At 38.5% G+C, this 20,529-nt stretch overlaps 2 protein-coding genes across 7 annotated transcripts in view; both read right to left on the reverse strand.

The window, feature by feature from the left end:
- The window catches only part of LOC125271747 (NACHT, LRR and PYD domains-containing protein 12-like), a 1,137,836-nt gene that overhangs the window by 123,868 nt on the left and 993,439 nt on the right, over positions 1-20,529 (reverse strand). The window lies entirely within an intron of this gene.
- The window catches only part of LOC125271781 (lipopolysaccharide-induced tumor necrosis factor-alpha factor homolog), a 49,413-nt gene continuing 29,820 nt past the window's right edge, over positions 937-20,529 (reverse strand). For 2 of the 4 annotated variants that reach the window (XM_048196036.1, XM_048196035.1), the window contains exons 2-7: positions 13,156-13,265; positions 12,984-13,070; positions 7,057-7,122; positions 6,835-6,909; positions 6,572-6,713; positions 946-2,144 (exon numbers count right to left, since the gene is read on the reverse strand). In XM_048196036.1, the coding sequence (XP_048051993.1) occupies positions 2,039-2,144; positions 6,572-6,713; positions 6,835-6,909; positions 7,057-7,122; positions 12,984-13,070; positions 13,156-13,255 (576 nt within the window). In that variant the 5' untranslated portion in view covers positions 13,256-13,265 and the 3' untranslated portion in view covers positions 946-2,038. Of the gene's footprint in view, positions 2,145-6,571; positions 6,714-6,834; positions 6,910-7,056; positions 7,123-12,983; positions 13,071-13,155; positions 13,266-14,946; positions 15,156-20,529 lie in introns of all 4 variants that reach the window. The other 2 variants (XM_048196034.1, XM_048196037.1) reach the window with 2 other exon arrangements.

Below are 20,529 nucleotides of genomic sequence, written 5' to 3' on the forward strand. Positions count from 1 at the left end.
GTACCACGGGTGGTACAGTCGAATGCTTTAAGCCATCCTAGGTGTATATGACAATCTTCTTTCAGATTAACACAATCAGAGATATATTTGAAAGTATCCTGGCTCTTCCAGGCTTTATAATGGTAGTGAACCTGTTTTGAAGCCCCCCAAAAATGCATCCATCCATTATAAATGTAATCCATACAGCTCAGAGGATGGAGCAAAACAAAACACTGGTCATGAATTAGAAGTTTTAAAGAGAAATAGAAATCCAAAGGATTTCTTTGATAGAAAAAAAAATCCTTTTCATTTAGAGACACAGACATCAAGAATCAGCCTGTGAATCTCAACAGGGGTGAAAATAATAAAGCATGTTGCAGTGCATTGTGGGAGCCACCAATCAAAATTCATCCATGGCTCCCATCATGCATTGCTGCATGAATAAATTATGAGATTAATTGTCTTAATTAATTGATTTCCTTTATTCTCACTATTTTATTTTTTTCTGTTCATGTGACTTTTTAGTAGCTTGTTTTTTAATGTTCAGAGTTGATCTGTTTATCATAATATGTTGCTTGTCACCGTCGTTGAGATTCACAGGCTGATTCTTGACTTCTGTGTGTGCCTAAAGTAATAAAAAAAAATGATGATTATTATTATTATTTTTTTTTTTAATCACAGCGCTGCTATAATCAGTAATGTAAATCTAATTCAGAGATTGGGCTCTAAATGAGTTCAGTGATTCAGGTCAAATAATGATTATGTGAAAACATAACCAACACCTGATCATCTTTTCTCTTTGTTTATCTGGATGTTATAACTCAATTACAACAGCCCCAAAAAAATCTAATATTAAAAATGATGGTTAAAAATAGTAATTTTCTCTTTTGATTCTGCTTGTTAACAGCAGATCACCTTCCTGACACATTTACTGTGTTAAAATCATTGACTCAGTGAATGTGTCAAAATGAACACAACAAAAGTGTTGTCCCTAAACTCACACACTGATGTGTAAGAATTTAACACATTTTGAGTCTTTTTTAACAAATGTTTTTTGACACATTCTGAATGTCTGTGTTTGACACAGTGAATGTGTCAAAATTAACAGAAGTGTTGTCCCAAAACACAAGCACTGATGTGTAAGTGATGTTTTTTGACTGGATTTGACAAAGAGACCATTGCAATTTTGATCTTCATGTTCAGAAGTAGCACAGGTGTTTTATTTGTTGTTGTTTTCCTCTTTCCTTCAATGATTCTGCTTGTTAACAGCAGGTGTTCATCACCATTGCTGGATTAATGACTTAATTATCTCATTAACTTCCCTCTTGAATGATCTCGGTCTTGGAGGGTCTGGTCTTGACTACACCTCTGGTTAACCTTCCTGACACATTCACTGTGCTAAAATCATTGACTCAATGAATGTGTCAGAATTAACACAACAAGCGTTGTCCCTAAACACACACTGATGTGTAAGAATTTAACACATCCTTTCTAAAAGTGTAGTGGACATCTTTTCAACATACGACTTTTGTGACAAAGACATTAAAAAAAGACATCTTCTGGACATAACTTTGCTTAGTAGACAGGTGGAAACAAGGCCTCAGGGAACCAAGGTTACGTTAGTAAACGAGTACATTTATTTGTTCATTATTCATTATTTAACAACATGTTTGCATGTTCACAGTTCTCTGATGTCAGATAATGGTCACATTTACATGCAGGTAAACAAATAAAATATTAATATTTTTAGTTCAATAGTTTTGATATTTTTTTCAGTAATTAATTCAGTTTAAGTGTACATTTCTATGATTTAATTAGCCTAATCATTAACTCTCTATAGGCTCTCTATTATATCTATCTATCTATCTATCTATCTATCTATCTATCTATCTATCTATCTATCTGCATCAGTATCTATATATCTTTGCATAAAGAAGGAAAGAGAAATCCACATCATGGTGTTATTTTTCTTTGAATTAGGAAGTCCAATAATGTCCAAAAGATGCTGACAGTAAAGTTTGTCTTTTGGTCATACAGATTTTCTTCGCTTAAGAACAAGCTACATGCGTCTGTACACATAGACGAGGCTTTTGCAGCTTGGACAGCAATGCTCTACGTCCTTGCAGGCTTTCACACAGAAGGGAATCAAACAACACGGCCAGATCCTGGACAGGAAAAACAAAAAAATTATATTACATGGTTACATTGTTAGTAGTTCATCAATACAATAAGCAACTAAATATCCACAAAAATAAACCAAAGTGCAAAATTAATATGAAAGCAGTACAGAGCTTCTGTGTTTACGCCCAAACTCCGGCTAAGTATTGGCCGACGCTGTTCACGTGAGCAGCACGACGCATGTGTGTGATGCTGATGCAGGAGCTAGCCAATAATGAGTCGGTGTTTGAACGTCAAACCTGGAAGATCTGTTTTGCGTTCACTGCATCAACTGCGTAGGAGACTGACAGGGAAGAGAAATGATTCTCAAGTTCAAGTTCAAGATATTTATTGTCATATGTACCAGGTACAATGAAATTCTTATTTTGTTCCTCCTCACGAGAAGACAGGGTAAAAGGGGAACAAACAATAAAAACATTTAAATAAAAGAAAATGCAAGAATATAAAGACAAGGCAATACAATGTATAAGAATATACCATAAGAATAAGAATAAAAATAAATAAATAAACAATGGCAAGTATTTATAAAAAAAGTATAAGAAGTTCTTCACAAAGATGCAGCATGTCAACAATACAGTTGCAGCAATATTAAAGTACCAAAAGTCTAGGTAAAGTGCAGTGCTAAAAAAAGTCCAACCTTAACATTCTAATGTGATATTAAGTATGCATTAAAAGTCCCACAAATGAAGTGTAAAGTGCATTCAAGCAGGGGCTAGTCTATGCTGATGATCCAGGTGGGAGCGACAGTGGGTGACTACTATTTATTAGTCTGATAGCCTGAGGATATAGGCTGTTCCGTAGCCTGGATGTTCTGGCCGCAATGCTCCGGTACCTCTTGCCGGACTTCTTGAAGGTAAAGAAATTATGAGTGGGATGAGTGGGGTCGCTAATAATATTGCTTGCCCATCTGTAAATCCTTTTATCATAAATATCCTGCAGAGAGGGGAGTTCTGTCCCTGTGATTTTCTGTGCCATCTTTATCACCCTTTGTAGAGCCCTTCTTTCATGTGCTGTGCTGTTACCAAACCACACAGCAATACAGCAAGTGAGTACACTCTCCACAGTACATCTATAGAAATTATGAAGTATGTGAGGTGACATGCTAAACTTCCTCAGTCTCCTAAGGAAGTACATTCTCTGGTTGGCCTTCTTTACCAGTTTTGTTGTGTTTTCCGTCCACTTAAGTTCTTCACAGATGTGGACTCTGAGAAACTTGTAGCTGACCACTCTCTCTATTCTGAGCGTAGTTTTTAACAGCAGATGGCACTGCATGCTTTACAAACACCAATACTCTGCTCGCTTCTAATTCCTTACACACACCTCTTGAACCTTCTCCAAAATAATCATTCATATAATTCGAAAAGGTTGAAGCGAATCACAAGGGTGTTTGCAGTGGGCTGTTTATATTAATCTCGCATCATAAAAGCATTCTCAGGTGTAAGTACATCGCTGAACGCATGATAACCCTTGTATTACCCTCAAAATCCAGCAACGCCAGTTTGCCAGTGGGATCAGTTTGACCCCAGCAATTAAAAACCTCCAGAATATGATTTTATTTTCAAAGCTTTATGTATCAGGTACTTTATGTTTCTTCATTGACTGCTCAAATAGCTCTTTAAATAAAACAACACCCCCCATCACCCCCGACCCCCCCTCTACTCTGCCACTCCAGATCATCGTCACGAGATGGCCGCAACTCCAGAGCCTCGTCACGAAATGGCCGCCACTCCAGAACCTCGTCGCAAGATGGCCCCACTCCAGAGCCTCGTCTCGAGATGGCCGCAACTCCAGAGCCTCGTCGCAATATGGCCGCAACTCCAGAGCCTCATCGCAAGATGTCCGCCACTCCAGAGCCTTGTCACGAGATGGCCGCAACTCCAGAGCCTCGTCGCAAGATGGCCGCCACTCCAGAGCCTCGTCGCGAGATGGCCGCAACTCCAGAGCCTCGTCATGAGATGGCCGCCACTCCAGAGCCTTGTCGCAAGATGGCCGCAACTCCAGAGCCTCGTCACGAGATGGCTGCAACTCCAGAGCCTCGTCACGAAATGGCCGCCACTCCAGAGCCTCGTCGCGAGATGGCTGCCACTCCAGAGCCTCGTCACGAGATGGCCGCCACTCCAGAGCCTCGTCGCGAGATGGCTGCCACTCCAGAGCCTCGTAACGAGATGGCCGCCACTCCAGAGCCTCGTCACGAGATGGCCGCAACTCCAGAGCCTCATCGCAAGATGGCTGCCACTCCAGAGCCTTGTCATGAGATGGCCACCACTCCAGAGCCTCGTCGCAAGATGGCCGCAACTCCAGAGCCTCGTCACGAGATGGCTGCAACTCCAGAGCCTCGTCATGAGATGGCCGCCACTCCAGAGCCTTGTCGCAAGATGGCCGCAACTCCAGAGCCTCGTCACGAGATGGCTGCAACTCCAGAGCCTCGTCATGAGATGGCCGCCACTCCAGAGCCTTGTCGCAAGATGGCCGCAACTCCAGAGCCTCGTCATGAGATGGCCGCCACTCCAGAGCCTCGTCGCAAGATGGCTTCAACTCCAGAGCCTCATCGCAAGATGGCCGCCACTCCAGAGCCTCGTCACGAGATGGCCGCCACTCCAGAGCCTTGTCGCAAGATGGCCGCCACTCCAGAGCCTCGTCATGAGATGGCTGCCACTCCAGAGCCTCGTCATGAGATGGCCGCCACTCCAGAGCCTCGTCGCAAGATGGCTTCAACTCCAGAGCCTCATCGCAAGATGGCCGCCACTCCAGAGCCTCGTCACGAGATGGCCGCCACTCCAGAGCCTTGTCGCAAGATGGCCGCCACTCCAGAGCCTCGTCATGAGATGGCTGCCACTCCAGAGCCTCGTCATGAGATGGCTGCCACTCCAGAGCCTCGTCATGAGATGGCTGCCACTCCAGAGCCTCGTCATGAGATGGCCGCCACTCCAGAGCCTCGTCGCAAGATGGCTTCAACTCCAGAGCCTCATCGCAAGATGGCCGCCACTCCAGAGCCTCGTCACAAGATGGCCGCCACTCCAGAGCCTTGTCGCAAGATGGCCACAATTCCAGAGCCTCGTCGCAAGATGGCTGCCACTCCAGAGCCTTGTCATGAGATGGCCGCCACTCCAGAGCCTCGTTGCAAGATGGACGCAACTCCAGAGCCTATGGCTCCGATCAGCGTGGCCGGGCCTATGGTCAAGGCCACGGAGCCTGATCCACCATGGCCTCCCGAAGGGCCTGATCCACCATGGCCCCCTGAATTACTGGCGCTGCCCTGGACACCTGCATGGCTGGGGCCACCCTGGAGGCATCCTTGCTAGTCTGCTTCTCCCCACGGCCTCCAGGGTGCCCACCTTTTTTAGGTGCGTGCTCGCGCCTTCCAGGAGGGGGGAGTAATGTCAGGGTTCTGTGTTTGTTTTCTGTGTCACATGTTCCTTTGTTCTCAGCCACTTGTTTGTTCCCTTAGTTACCCTCATTTTAGTTCATTGGTCCCAGCCTCATTTGCCCCTCTGTTTGCCTTGCATTTATTCCCTGTGTTCTCCCTCAGTCTTGGTCGTTTCTCGTTTGCGTGATGCGTCTATGTAATACGTTTGTGTTGATGGTGTTTCTCCTGTTTCCTGGATCATCAAAGTCTTCTTTTTTGCATTCCTCCTCATCGTGAGTGTTTATCCACCATGGCACATGACAATGGGAGAAAAAATACCTCTCAGATTTCGTCAAAAATATCTTAATTTGTGTTCCGAAGATGAACAAAGGTCTTGAGGGTTTGGAACAACATGAGTGTGAGTAATAAATGACAGAAATTTCATTTTTGGATGAACTAACCCTTTAAATGCACTTTTTAAAAGCATACTTAAGTGTGAAACAGTCATGAAGGTGTACTCTCTTTAAGTACACTTTAAAGGGATGGTATACCCAAAAATGAAAATTCGGTAATTATTTACTGTTTGGTTACCAACATTCTGCAAAATATCTTCTTTTGTGTTCTGCAGAAGAAAGAAATTTATAGAGATTGAAGGGGGAATAAATGATAGAAATTTCATTTTTGTTTGAACTATCCCTTTAATTGAATAATGTCAAATAAAATTTTTATTTCAAAGTGCATATTAAATCATTGATTTAATAATCTTTTATCATGCTTTAAAGATGTACACTTATTTTAATGTGACTAACATACAGTACATACAAAGGACTTGATCATAATTGTAGTATAACTTACTGTTATATTATATTTTATTTAAATTTAAAATTAATTTAATATTAATTTAATATTTTAAATGCACTAAATTTCAACTTCATCATTATAAATGTGTAAATACAAATATATTTAAATACATGATATACAGGTTTCAATATATTTCTGAATAAGATTTAAAAAAAAAATAAAAGTCAAAAGTCTATATGTAAGAATTCGGTGATTGCGGTTCCTTACCCTAAAATGCCAAGACTTCCACAGATGACCCACACCATCATCCCATTGATGTATGTCGTCTCTGTGACGATCTGCTGCTGGCAGTAAGGACATTTTATCTGCCCAGGGACTTCAGTCAGACGTGGTGGAATAACTACTGTGACTACATATGCAGAAATTGATGAAAATACATATAATATGATCATAAACCTCCATTATAGTGTTCTATACAGGTGCATCATGTGCATGCTGAAACCTTCTAAAGCTGAAGCTTTTCTGCTCACCCTGGGCAGGTGCTGGCTGGACAGTCTGAATGACGGTGGACATGACGGGCTGCTGGTTGTAAACTACCATTGGACCTGAAAGAGAAAACATACAGACCCAGAAAGCTGTAAAAATCCTTCAAACTTGAGAAATCTTATACTGTAACTTTTGAACTTTTGCTTTTCATTTTATAGTCTTATACTGAAACAGAGAGTCTCATAAAACAAGACATTGATACACACCAACAGCAGGCATATTTGAAGACTGAACTGTTTGAGTTACTGTGGATGAAGTCATGGCAGCTGGTGCTGTAAAAACAAGACATGAGTTCAGAATTGACAAGGCTTTAGTTTCCTCAAGTTTCAAACTGCATTTGAATATTTAGGGCCAAAGCCACTAAGGCGCAGGGCCCTATTGTTTTTCTAAGGATTTTTTTTCAACCATCCAGGGCTTTTTGGGGGCCTTAACATGCTCAAAAACTCTTGAAAACTAGCACACACATTGGAATCTGCAGCCATTAGGCCTATTGCCCGCCATGCACAGTTGCCCTGAAGCCACCGGGTTGGCAGCGCCACCCGACTTGGGCCCGTCATCACTGCTTGCAGCTATATTCTTCATTGTTTTTTGAGGTCATATCTATGGAAGCCCATTTCCACCACATAAGAAAAAAATCATAGTTTGGTAAATCATAATTATGAGATTTTTACTTTTTAATGTCATAATTATGCCTTTTTATATCATAATTTTGACTTTTTTCTCATAATTATGACTTAGTATGACATGGAACTCAGTGTTGTTCTTTTAAAATGTATTAAAAGTCTAAAAAGTGTAGTGTTGGTCATCTCAGATGGCAGATTTCTTTAATTGTTAAGAATAAAATATACAAATACAAATTTTGACAATGGAAAACAAAATCCATCAAAATGAAAATGCCAAGCAGGGGACATTTTACATGTTAATTTCTCCACTATTCCCAAATAAATCCCTTTAAACCCCTCCAGATGTCTGCACTATGTATCGTTACACTTCTCAAACTGTCTCTTTAGGATGAACTGCTTAAGTGAATTTGATGATTTTTTTGTGTTTTTGATGAATCTGCTAAATTACATGAATACATGGAAAGCTTCAAGCAGCAATTAAAGGTGCTCTAAGCGATCCTGGGTGGAGTAACTTCCTGTTGACGTTCGAAGTGTTGTCAAACAAAACAGAGGCCACAAGCGTTTTTGGAGCTTGTGGCGATTACAGAGACCGCGTTTTTTACAGTGTGTTCAGGGGACAGACAGTTAGCGGATAGTGAGGAGATGTTTGCTATATGTGACAAAAAATGTTTTGGCCTAAAAACGCGTGACATCGCTTAAAGCACCTTTAAGGAGCCAAGCACAAAAAAGGCATGATGAGTTATGCAACATGGCTGGGAGCAATTAAAGGTATTTTTAGAATATTTTATTCAAGGAGACAAAGAAGGTCTGCACTCTAAAAGAGACTTTAATAGAAGTTCACAGGAGATAAGTCAACAAACGTTTCGGCTCTTCGCCTTCGTCAGTGTAACAATTTGATTCACTCTCAATGATTATATAGAAAATATACTCTAAATCCACAGGTGTTTACAATCATGATTAAAACAATCAAATAATTAGTTCAAACTTCAGTTTAAGTCTATAATAGGTCACAATTAAATGGCAAGAGTAAACAGGTATCGGTAGTTTATTGACCACAGTAGAGCATGAGATATCAAACAGGTGAGTAGAATGGATGCGGATGATGTTCAGAAGGTGATATGAGGAATAGTTACTGTCCTTTTCGTTGCAGGGAGATATACGCTGGAGCTTGGAGATCGCTGGAGATACTTGGAGCTGACTGGAGCACACCCATACAGTAGACGAGGCACACAGAGGGAAGGAGACACGCTGGAGACAGGTGAGTATACGAAGAGGAGTCCTTGAGGTAAGCATAACAGAAAGTATATGCGAACGAGACCGGACATGGAGTGCTGTGTGTGTGTGCTCTTTATGGTGCTGCTGATGAGTGAGGTGATGACTGAGGTGATGAAGTGCAGGTGGCGGTGATCAGTACTCTGGAGATGGTGTGCGCTGTGATTGGTTGAGGTTGGAACCTGACGTGTCTGTGACAATAGCTCCATCAACAACAAATATAAATGGGGTACAATAACACATCAGGCAGCAAGCCATTCATAAACATTGTACCCAAAATAAATAAATAAATAAATAAATAAATAAATTATAGAAAACAAGAAAGGTCATAGTCTTCATTTAAACCTACAGGAGACATAGTTTTTAAATTGAACATCCAAAAAGCTTCTCTTCTCAAAAGTTTATTATCAATGTCACCACCACGGCGAGAATTCTTTACTATTTCGATACCTATACAAGTGAGTTGTTCAATACGATGATTAGATTCAGTGAAATGTCTGGCAATCGGGGAAGTGACATCGTGTCTGCGAATAGCTGATTTATGTTCACTAACTCGAACCCTTAGTGGTCTTGATGTTTTTCCAACATATCCCAGTGGACATGGGCACTGGAGTAGATAAATCACATTCTTACTTGAACATGTTATACATGATTTTATATAAAAATCTCTTTGTGTAGCAGGGCACGTAAAGCTTTTGCATCTCAGAATAGAAGAACATGATGTGCAATTACGGCATGGAAAACACCCTTGAATGTATGCTTTTTTTGTCATCATATACGACATCTGATCTAACTAACATGTTTGACACGTTTTGAGATCTCTTATAGGTAAACATTGGAGGATGTTTAAAAACATCTTGAAATGACGGATCTGAAGCCAAAATGAACCAATATTTATTGACAATAGACTTTATCTGATGACTTTGTTTAGTATAAGTAAGAATATAATTTACCGAAAACTGTTTTTTTTTTGTTTAGTTTGGTTGTTATTTAATAATAGACTTCTTTGAGAATTTTTAACTTTATCAAACGCTGATTTGAACCAAGTGTATGGATATCCTCTTGAACTAAAGCGATTATGTAGAATTTTAGATTGCACATCAAATTCTTCCTCTGAAGTGCAAATACGTCTTAGTCTATATAGTTGACTTAAAGGTAAACCTTTTTTCAATGGTAATGGATGATGGCTATTAGCAGAAAGTAAAGTATTTTTATCTGTTGGTTTTCGAAATACCGTGGTGGAGACAGAGTTATTGATTTTGGATATCAAAACATCTAAAAAATGAATAGAAAACAAATCTTTTTCAACTGAAAATGTGATGGAGTCCATTCTGGAATTCAAAAACAAAACAAAATTATTTAACTCCTCTTCACTTCCCTTCCAAATGAGGAAACAATCATCAATATACCTTGCCCAGTACTTAATGCAGTATCCAAAAGGGTTGTTATTGTAAATAAAATCTAATTCGAATTTACCCATAAAAAGGTTGGCATAACTTGGTGCTAAAGGACCCATAGCAGTACCTTGTTTTTGCAGATAATAATCTTTCTCAAACAAAAAATAATTTTTGGTTAATATAAATTCAGTCAAATCCAAAATAAATTGTATGGGTAAAGTTAAATTTTGAAGAGTTTTTAGAAAAAAATCCAAAGCCTCTAACCCTTCTTTGTGTGGAATCGAAGTGTATAAAGATGACACATCCAATGTTACTAACCAATCCTGGTCATCTAAATTTGAAAATAGTTGTAGTTTATTCAAAAAATCAGTTGTGTCTCTTAAATAGGACGGTAATTGTTTCACCAATGGCTGTAAATGAAAATCAATAAACTCGGATAACTTTTCAGTAAGTGAACCAATACCAGATACAATGGGTCGGTAAGGAGGATCTGTGGTTGATTTATGTATTTTTGGCAGTGCATAAAGTACTGGAACAACTGGATGATGATTAATCAAACATTTGAACTCTTGTTCAGTTAACCATTTTTCTTCAAAACCTCTGTTCAACATTCCGTCTAGCTGGGATTTATATTCTATAGTCAGATTAAATATTAATTTCTTATAGCACACCTGATCGTCAAGCATAGTTTTTACTTTAGCGATATAATTAACTGTATTTTGTAAAACAATTGCTCCTCCTTTGTCTGCTTTTTGAATCATGATTGATTTATCACTCTTTAAATCCTCCAAAGCAATTTTTTGAGTTTTATCTAAATTATTCTTACTGAATTTAGATTTTACAATTAGCATATTATCAATATCATTTTCCACCAGCCGACAAAATGTATTCACAGAGGAATTGGAAACAAAAGGCACAAAAGTACTTTTTGGTTTAAAACGGTTAATAGCTGTATCACTGATATTTTTTTGACCAAAGAAACTTTTTAGTTTAATATTCCTCATAAATTTAAACAATTCAACCTTAACCAAAAAAGGATCAGTTCTAGGAGATGGAACAAAGGACAAACCTTTGCTAAGAACCTGTATGTGTTCGTTTGAAAGTTCTTTATCAGACAAATTGAATATTGCATTACTCTCGTCGCTGTCGTTAGTGTCCATATGGTTTACCTCACACGTCTTTTTCCCCCTCGAACCTCTCCTGGTTGGACGCCTCTTCTTGTATTTGTTCTTTGGGAACGACGTGGAGTTCCCAAAAAAGACCATTTGGGATTAGACGATGTTGTGGATGAAGAGGAGAAGTAAGATTCACTAGAATCTGTGGGTTCTTCCCATGAGCGTGGAACTCGAGGTTTTCCTTGGCTCCCCGACAACCATTTGTAGACCTTATTATCTTTATAATCCATTGTATCGCGTCTGAACTTACGAAGTTTAAAAGTGGTCAGATCTTCACGGAATTCCTTGAGTTGTCTCAACTGGATAGTCTTTTTTAATTTCTCTAGTTTTTCTTTGTTGTACATAGTTTCAATTTCCTTCTCACATTCCTGGATAGATGTTTTCACAGATAATGATTCTTTGGAGGCATGTTCAACAATTAGCAACATCAAATCAAATGAACAATAGTTTAAAATCTCACACCAACGTTGACAAAACTCAGGATCATCCTTGCCAATGGTGGGAGCTTTTTCAAACCGAAGACCTCTAGGAATCCGTTCACACCGATAATATTCACTCAATGTCTTTGCATGGAGTTCAAAACGCATCTCTTTTTGATGTAATCGTAAGAGTCTTTCTTGTGAAGAATCAACTGATTCCATGCCCTGGGTTTCAAGATCATCTGCACTGCTAGTTTCTTGTCAGATATGTGATTTACTCTTGCCATTTAATTGTGACCTATTATAGACTTAAACTGAAGTTTGAACTAATTATTTGATTGTTTTAATCATGATTGTAAACACCTGTGGATTTAGAGTATATTTTCTATATAATCATTGAGAGTGAATGAAATTGTTACACTGACGAAGGTGAAGAGCCGAAACGTTTGTTGACTTATCTCCTGTGAACTTCTATTAAAGTCTCTTTTAGAGTGCAGACCTTCTTTGTCTCCTTAATTGAAATATAGGTCATTGCACCTTATTAGCTGGGAGATCGCGGTGAATGCTTTAATTAGAATATTTTATTCAAAATGGCTGAAAAAATCATAAATGCAATAACTATTAATATGATTTAATTGCTTATCACTTTTGACCAGTAGGTGACGTGTTACTAAATTAATATGGTGTGGTCAGTGTGACATGACAATGACACATACAAAGTTTGGTGTTAACATGCCAAAGCATTGCAGAGTTACAGCCTCAGCTTGGCATCATGCCAACTATTTAATTGATGCTGTATTCGAGAACGGTTTGGTCTATCAAAAAGCTTTTAATAAATTTTTGCCAGTATGGTCTGAAGATGATGTGAGCCAATTTTGGTGAAAATTGGACCAACTGTCTAAGACGAGTTCGGAAAAGTTGTGTGCCAAATTTCACAACTTTACAACATACGGTTCTATGGGCTGCCATAGACTTCATGAGCAGAAGAAGAAGAAGAACATTAATGGATACAATAGGTGCTCAGCCACCAATTATAAGTGCATATTTATATCTTAATGCAAACAACATAGTTGGACAGAACAATATGTCATGTTATCATGACTTAGCAGAAGCTATTATTTTTTTTCCTTCTCTATATTTAGAAAATGGACGCCGTGTTTTGGAATTTCTGTGTTTTCGATACTCATTGTGGCATGCAGAAACATACAAGTTTCCCTCTAAACTACACAGTAAACATCAGCTCTTACCCATGCCAGATGACTGGATCGTTTGTGTTACGCTGGATGCCATGACAGTCGTCTGTGAGGGTGGTGGATTGTATGTGGCCACTGGAACTGCAAAAAAGATAATTATTGAAGCACTGTAGTTACCAATGACAAACAGTCTCTGAACTGAATATCAGAGTGAGGGTCTGCTGACTTTGTTGGCTTTGATAGGAAACCTGCGGCATCTGGTAGGGAACGTTGGTATGGACCAATGGCGGTCCAGGATATGGAGGGGGGAACTGTTCTTTATCCATTATCAACAATCTGTGAATGAGAAAAGCATAAGTGCTTCAAGCTCGTGTTCTAGAGTTCTACATACAACACTGGCAAAGCAACAATAAAATAACAAATAGATAGACTGCTGCCTTTGACATCACAAATCAGGAAACAATGAATAGGTTGGATTGTACAGATTCTTGTGGTGGCATCTTGAGGCAACTGGATCAAAAATACTTTCGAAATCAAACAGGGTGGTGTACTTCTGGAGTTCACATCAGTCGTACTGAGATGAACAGGAATACCAAAAGATAGCTTTTGCCACATACTTATTCATAAATGTAATAATCAAAGCAGTGATTGGCATGTATTTTGCTGCACCTTACAACAGCAACACATACATCTGTTTTTTTCCAGATAATTTTAGTTTTTAGTCAACATTAAGTATCAACTTGATCTGCTAATGTGTCACTACACTTTTTGTATTCATTTTGTACAGAATATCTATTAATCTATATCTATAGATTATATATCTATAATCTATACTCAGGTGATTGGCACTCCACAGGTGATTGGCACTGGGGATGATGAAAATTCTCCAATTTCTACAGATATACTCCTATTTGAAAGATAACTCTCAAACCAATCTAAGGCAGCATCACAGATGCCAACCTCGTGATTTAATCTTTTTAACAGAATACAATGGCCCACGGTGTCAAAGGCTGCGCTTAAATCCAATCGAACTAGGACTGCACAGTTTCCAGAGTCGACTGATAACAAAATGTAATTTGTCACTCTTGATAGGGCTGACTCAGTACTGTGCTTAGCCTTAAACGCAGACTGAAAAGGATCAAAGATGTTGTATGAGATCAAATACAGCGTAAGTTGATTTAAAGGGGACCTATTATGCCCCATTTTACAAGATGTAAAATAAGTCTCTGTTGTCTTTCAGTGTGGTCCCTTTAAATGCAAATGAGCTGCTGCGCTCTGCCTAAGAGGGCGGAGCTTCACGAGCTAATTCTGGTGACAGGATTCAGTCAGGACGAACTAATATCAGAAACTGCGAATGTATGCTGCATGGAGATAGGACAGGTATAGTTTAGTTTAATTACGGTTATAACTTATATTGCCTTCTTGTTTTTATCCACTATATTAGTACAAGCCTTTTGTACCGTCTGAATCATGGCGAAAACTATACAGATGAGTTTTATGATGTTTATTGTACTTCAGCTTAATAAAACACAGTGCAAGTGTGCATTAAAATGTTATCCATAAACTCTCTCTCTTTCCCTTGCATTATCATCAACATACATAGCAAAGTATACAGAAACACTCGTTACAACTAACAGTAAACAAATATAAAGACCTTACCTTATGCTTTTTCGTTGCTTAATGGGTCAATATCACTATAGGGTGCCTTTTGGTGTCCTGTATTATGTTATAACTCATTTGCCATGATAAAAATGACTATTACATGGGTGTGTAATATAAGGCTAAGTTTTTATATTCATAACAAAAGCATTACTTGGCTCTTTAGATACATTTTAGTTTTGTATAAGACGATGTGTGTTATTTTGTTATGTCATGCACTGCTCTTTAAATTTTACTGAGAGTAAAATTTTTGTTTTCCTATTAATATTTTTTTTAAATAAGACATTACTCAATTTGAGTGTACTGATACACTCAATGAAAAACAATATTTTATTTAATAAAAAAGAAGAGTTTTTACATGTCCCTTGAAAGGTTGTCCACCCTGTCATTGGGGAATCCATCCATTTAAGAAAAGGCCATCCCCTTTATTGACATCAGGACAACAGATTTTTTGTCTCTTCAGTGGCGGGAATTTCAACGGCTGAAGTAAGTTGGTGACTTTCCAATTGACAAATTTTCTTAGTTTGAGTTTGCATACTTGTTTTGCCAAAGCGTAAAATGTCCACCCTGTCGGCATAAAATGTACAGGAAGTGATTAGAATACAATGTTTTCAAAATATGTACATTTAAATATACCAAATGTTCTTCAACAACCAGACAAGCTATTTAGCTAGTCACAGTTTGATTTTGTAAGCTAATATGTTAATTGAATATCAAAATGTCCACCCTGTCGTTGACCCAAAATGTCCGCCCTATCGGCCAGTTAAGACTTGATAGGGTGGACATACACATGACAGGGTGGACATAGCATTCATATATTGCAATTTATAGAAATGTAATATTGTAATTTATAGAACCATCTGCTTGTAGATAATATTTTGTAATTTATAAATGATTTATTGTTTGTGAATGTATATCTAAATTTCTTTTCAGAAGTGTTTCTCTCTGTTCATTATAGGGTGTTTACATGAGGTTTTTAGTTAAAGCTGCAGTCCGCAAGTTTTGCCTCATTGTCGCCATCTCTGTTTGAACCCTGAAATTGCTGTTATTTGTGGAATTATCATCTTTACGTGGGTTGTGCATCGGCATGCGAGGAAGAATCTAATGTTTTGAGGTGTAGCCTATGTGGATTGTCAATCAATGCACCAGTTGTCAATGATGATTGTCGTTTTGAACATGTTGGATTACAAACCGGCATCAAAATGACAAGTTTAATTACATTCCAGCTGCTGTAAGAAGAGGCTACACACAACGGCGGAATTTCCCGTGTACACCTACCACTCAAATTATAAAACATTATTGCAAGCTTACCGTTGTGAATCAGGCTAAGGTAAGGAAATCATTTTGAGCACTGGCTGGTTATGTACCTGCTCAAAACTCTTAACCAAAAAAAGTTACGGACTACAGATTTAAGATGTATTGAATCAATATGAAATAAATTAAAGTAAACTAAAATGAATAAGCGGTGGGGGGTTGAATAAATAGAAGTTGAATAAATGTTTCATTGTTATATTTTGTCATGCTTTGTGTGTTCTGCTTGTAAGGCTTGATTTTCCTGCTAAACAAAAACTGAGATCAAGCATCCAGCAATAAAGCAATAAAGCGTATCTGGAGAGAAGATCTTAAAAGAATAGCATAGGACAACGCCTTGCCCCCACACATCTACAGTATGCAACCCCCCCCCCCCCCCCCCCCCCACACACACACAAACTCTCCTTCCCCCTGCCTCAAGTCACTGAAAGTTTATATTTTATGTATAATGTAACTTGTATATATACTGTTTTTCCCTTTCATGTTTGGTATCATTTTAAAAGTCTCAGTGCGATTGGTAAAATGGTCTCAGTTTCACAGCAGTCACTAGAATTATGAAGAAGATGGAAAATTAAGGAAAATTCTGTCCTCTTTTTGGGTGGTGTCTCTTCTCCTCTCCCCCAAAACAGGTGTTGGTGTAATAAACATTTACGATCCTTTTGTTCTGGTCCTGGTATAAAAGGTAAAGAGCAAAGCAGTCATGTGGGATCTGTAGCCAAAGGCCCCCACAGAGATGGGTGAATGTCTGAAGACATTCACGCATCACTGTGTGTATATATGCATTTCTTTGAGTAATCGATGTTATGCATTTAACATTTCTGAATTGGCTTCTAATTGTCTAATTGTAATGTAATTGGCATGATACATTTACCTGACTAATAAATTGTCACATTTGATTTATTCTGACTTACTCTGAAATTATTGACTTCAGTAGATTACGATGTCTCCATTGTTACCGCAAATCTGCGTCAGGTTAGTAACGGACTAAAGTCCAGTTGAGTGGAGCATAGGGCACACCAACTGTGATTTTAGAGCTCCGACTAATGCTTGGCATTATTTCAAGTGTACTTAGACTGTAAAGGCTAAAATAGGAATTTCCGTTTAGGGCAACAAATGTTGATCGACCAACCTAAATAGGGTGAGCCTTACCTCTGTTTATTGTAACGTTACTCTAGCTAAGTGTACATGGGAAATCATGGCATAACCAAACCAAAGCTACTATAAGAGAAGTAATATTGGTCGGCTTATCTGTAGTAGTGGTTATGACCTCTGACTAGAGTTAGTGTTACTTTAATTCAAGTGTATACAGATCTATGGAGGACTAAACCAAATACTTTTAGAGAAAGCAAGCATGAGATCGGCACTCTATTAGTATAGTCAATCAGGGACGGACTGGGACTAAAAAAGAGCCCTGGACTTTGACTAGGCCCGGCCCAAAGCAATCGGTGCGCTGAAGCTCAACCTGAATAAACAAATGATGGAATGGATTTTAAAAACTTTTTTGGAATTTTTATTCCAAATTTGCTGTTATAACAGCATATTATACAATCTATTCCATGCTGTCTTAAAATTAATTTATTACTTAATAATCTTAATTAACTTATGCAGTAATTAATCTTACTGCACAAATAATAATACCACATCTAAATGAAAATACACCATTACAAATGTAGCTTCTGTATTCAAAATCTTCAATATTTCTTAATATTAGCTACTGCATGTGGTCAGTTATTTTGCGACATTTAGCGGCTTCAGTATCTAAATTCCGCTTTTTTTTTTTTTTCTCTCACCTTCTCAGCCCCACCCTTTTCTTTCTGTTTTTTACCCGCGGCCGCGTTATGCATATTGTTTGTTTGTTTCTATGTTTCTTCTATCTAACGTCTTTGCTGTTGGTTTCTTCCTACTCTTCCACTTCTTCTTCTCCTTACTTGGCGGCCACGGCCAGTGCAGCTGACATCCAACTTAAAGGTGCATTGCTGCCACCTACAGTACTGGAGTGTGAAACAGATTAGTGGGGGAAAAAAACAGGTGATGACTGCGTGCGTGGCGGGTGGTGGGCCGGCCCGCCGGCCGTCCTTGAGTACCGGCCGTTCTGTGATTCTCCAGATCACACAGATGGCCAGTCCGCCCCTGTAGTCAATTACCTCTGTCTAGTGACCAAGACTGGTGAGTTTGTGATCGTGGGCCCGCATATTAATGAATGGCCAGTGCGAGGACCCTGTGCGACTCTGAGAACCGAATGAACGAGTACAGTAAGAGTAAAGAGTTAAATAGAATATTCAAATGTAAAGCCAAATTATTATACAAATGACCAATAATCAATTGACATTCTAAACTAAATTCGAGGTCATAATAACATGGAGTCAGATAAAAGATTATTTGAAATTAAACTACTTTGCCACGCTGAAAAGATGGAATGCGCAAGAGACCTTCCCCGTCCTGTGGGAAACCGCCATTGGGCCGATTGGGCGGGCCTTACAAAGTGGTGACATTCCCTCCGTGATCTCCCATATCCTGTTGGCGAATGTCTTTTCAGTGGAAAATTGGGATTTGCAACAAGTAAGAGGCTTGATCATCTTCTCTTTCTTCAGCTGTGTGGTAAGTCCATTCTTATTTGCCTTTTAGAAGTGTTGAGGGAAAGATAGCTGCATCCTAGAGACATTTATAGAATGGGTCGGCATACCCATAGATTTAAGACCGGAGAGCAAAATCCGGTGGGGCTGGAGAATTAGACAACCACATGTTATCAGGGACATGATAGCGACAGCGTAGATGAGAAATGATATCCCTTGCTTTAAACTTTAAAGATCTCCTTGTTTGCCTATGCAACAAGAGATTAACCTTAAATTGGAATAACATCATCCAAATTTTATTCTGGTATTCAACAGAGGGCTGTAAATTGAAACCTAAATTCGGAGGTAAAGAATGCTCAACTACATGTTTATTTGCCTTGCTGCAACAACGTTGCAACACTGAAAATAAGCAAATGGTCACGTTGTGAAAAAATCTTGTGATTGGATAAGCCAAAAGAGATAACAAGGGAGAAAAATCTCTCACTGGAATCCTTTGTGTCTGGAATGTAAAGCTGGACAAAACAATGTTGTAAAACTAAAAAGTTTTCAAAAGAAAAGATTTGGGCATAATTCTGTCTCAGTCCTGGAGAACTGCTGCCATGCAGAAGTCCTGGAGAGACTGCAACTGGGAAAATACACTAAATGTTAAAACTGATGTGTATAATGATAATTATGATGTCACTTAGAGGCTTGCAACCAAGCCTGAGGGTTTCACCCATTCAGAGGACATGCTCAGTTTGTCTTTGTTTCATAAAAGTATAAAACATATCTTTTACCTTGGTCTTAGTTCAAACTTTAAAATTATTGCATTCTTGTATGTTGTTCAGTGTCTCAAAAGAAACTGAAAAAACAAACAGACCAACAATTAATCTTCGTGCTCTCAATCAGTCCTGTGTTTGTCCAACCTTTCTTTTCATATCCAAATAGATTCTCAGAAGAGTGTAATTGATAACATCTTAGCCCAAAAATAAGAAAATTGTGTCCAATTCTATATTGTAGTCACAAAAATCTTAAAATTGAGCCAATGATTTGACCCAATATTCACAGCGTTAAAGTCTATAACTGTTTCCAGTTTAGCCTGTTGCTGTGAACAATGCAATGCCATCACAGCTGTAGCTGCGGGGCCAAATGCCTTCAAAAAGATCAGTAAGGTGATAACAAGTCACTCTTGACAAATTACTCAGCCAAGACTCTCTTGATACCAGCAAATAAAATTATTTTTAATGTATACTGTTTTAATATAATATAATTTATATTATGATCACATCATGATATATTATATTATGATGGCCAGGGATGGCCTTTAATCTCATGATGATTCAAGCAATGGTGTGGAAGAAGAAAGGATTTTGGAGAGGAGCAGAAAGAATTAGAATGTAGTAAGATGGAACTAGAATGAAGACAGAAGTTGGGAGCACTATTGGTGCTGAAAGAATTATGAGGAATCAATGGAAGGATTCAAATTTGTAATTGTGTTAGACACATTGTTCTCACAGAACACACATTCTAGTTGTTTGTGCTACATGTGCACCTAGACTAGTTGAGTTTATTCTTTAAAACGCATGACTGCTTTACTGTAAGTGATGCGTTGACACACTTAGGTTTGAGGTTAGATGCTATGCATTTTAGACCATGTGTCTTGCGTAAGTTGGAATAACTAGTACTGAAATAGTACAACGTGTGTCTGTGTTAAATTTTGTTTGTCTCCTAAATGGAACACTCAGCTATCCTCCATATAGCTGCAGTTAAACCATGCACAGGAGCATAGAATTGCCATAAGGCTACAATGTTAAAGGCTAAATTGTTAAGAAAAATGGAAGGAATAAATAAAATTAATGGGAAAGAACTTCTTTATCTTCTATCTGTGCAAGAATCTTTAATGAGAAAAATTATAATGCCCAGTATTTAACAACTAAACTAATTAACCCGACTGTCATATCTTGAATTAGGCTAAATCCATTCAAGATCAAAACAGAATTAAAATTTGATTCTATTGATCTGTAACCCAGTGACAAGAGGAAGTATAAGTTTTGATTTTCCTTTGCAACAAAACCACA

The sequence above is a fragment of the Megalobrama amblycephala genome, linkage group LG7 (genome assembly GCF_018812025.1).
Source record: "Megalobrama amblycephala isolate DHTTF-2021 linkage group LG7, ASM1881202v1, whole genome shotgun sequence".
Classification (NCBI taxonomy): domain Eukaryota; kingdom Metazoa; phylum Chordata; class Actinopteri; order Cypriniformes; family Xenocyprididae; genus Megalobrama; species Megalobrama amblycephala.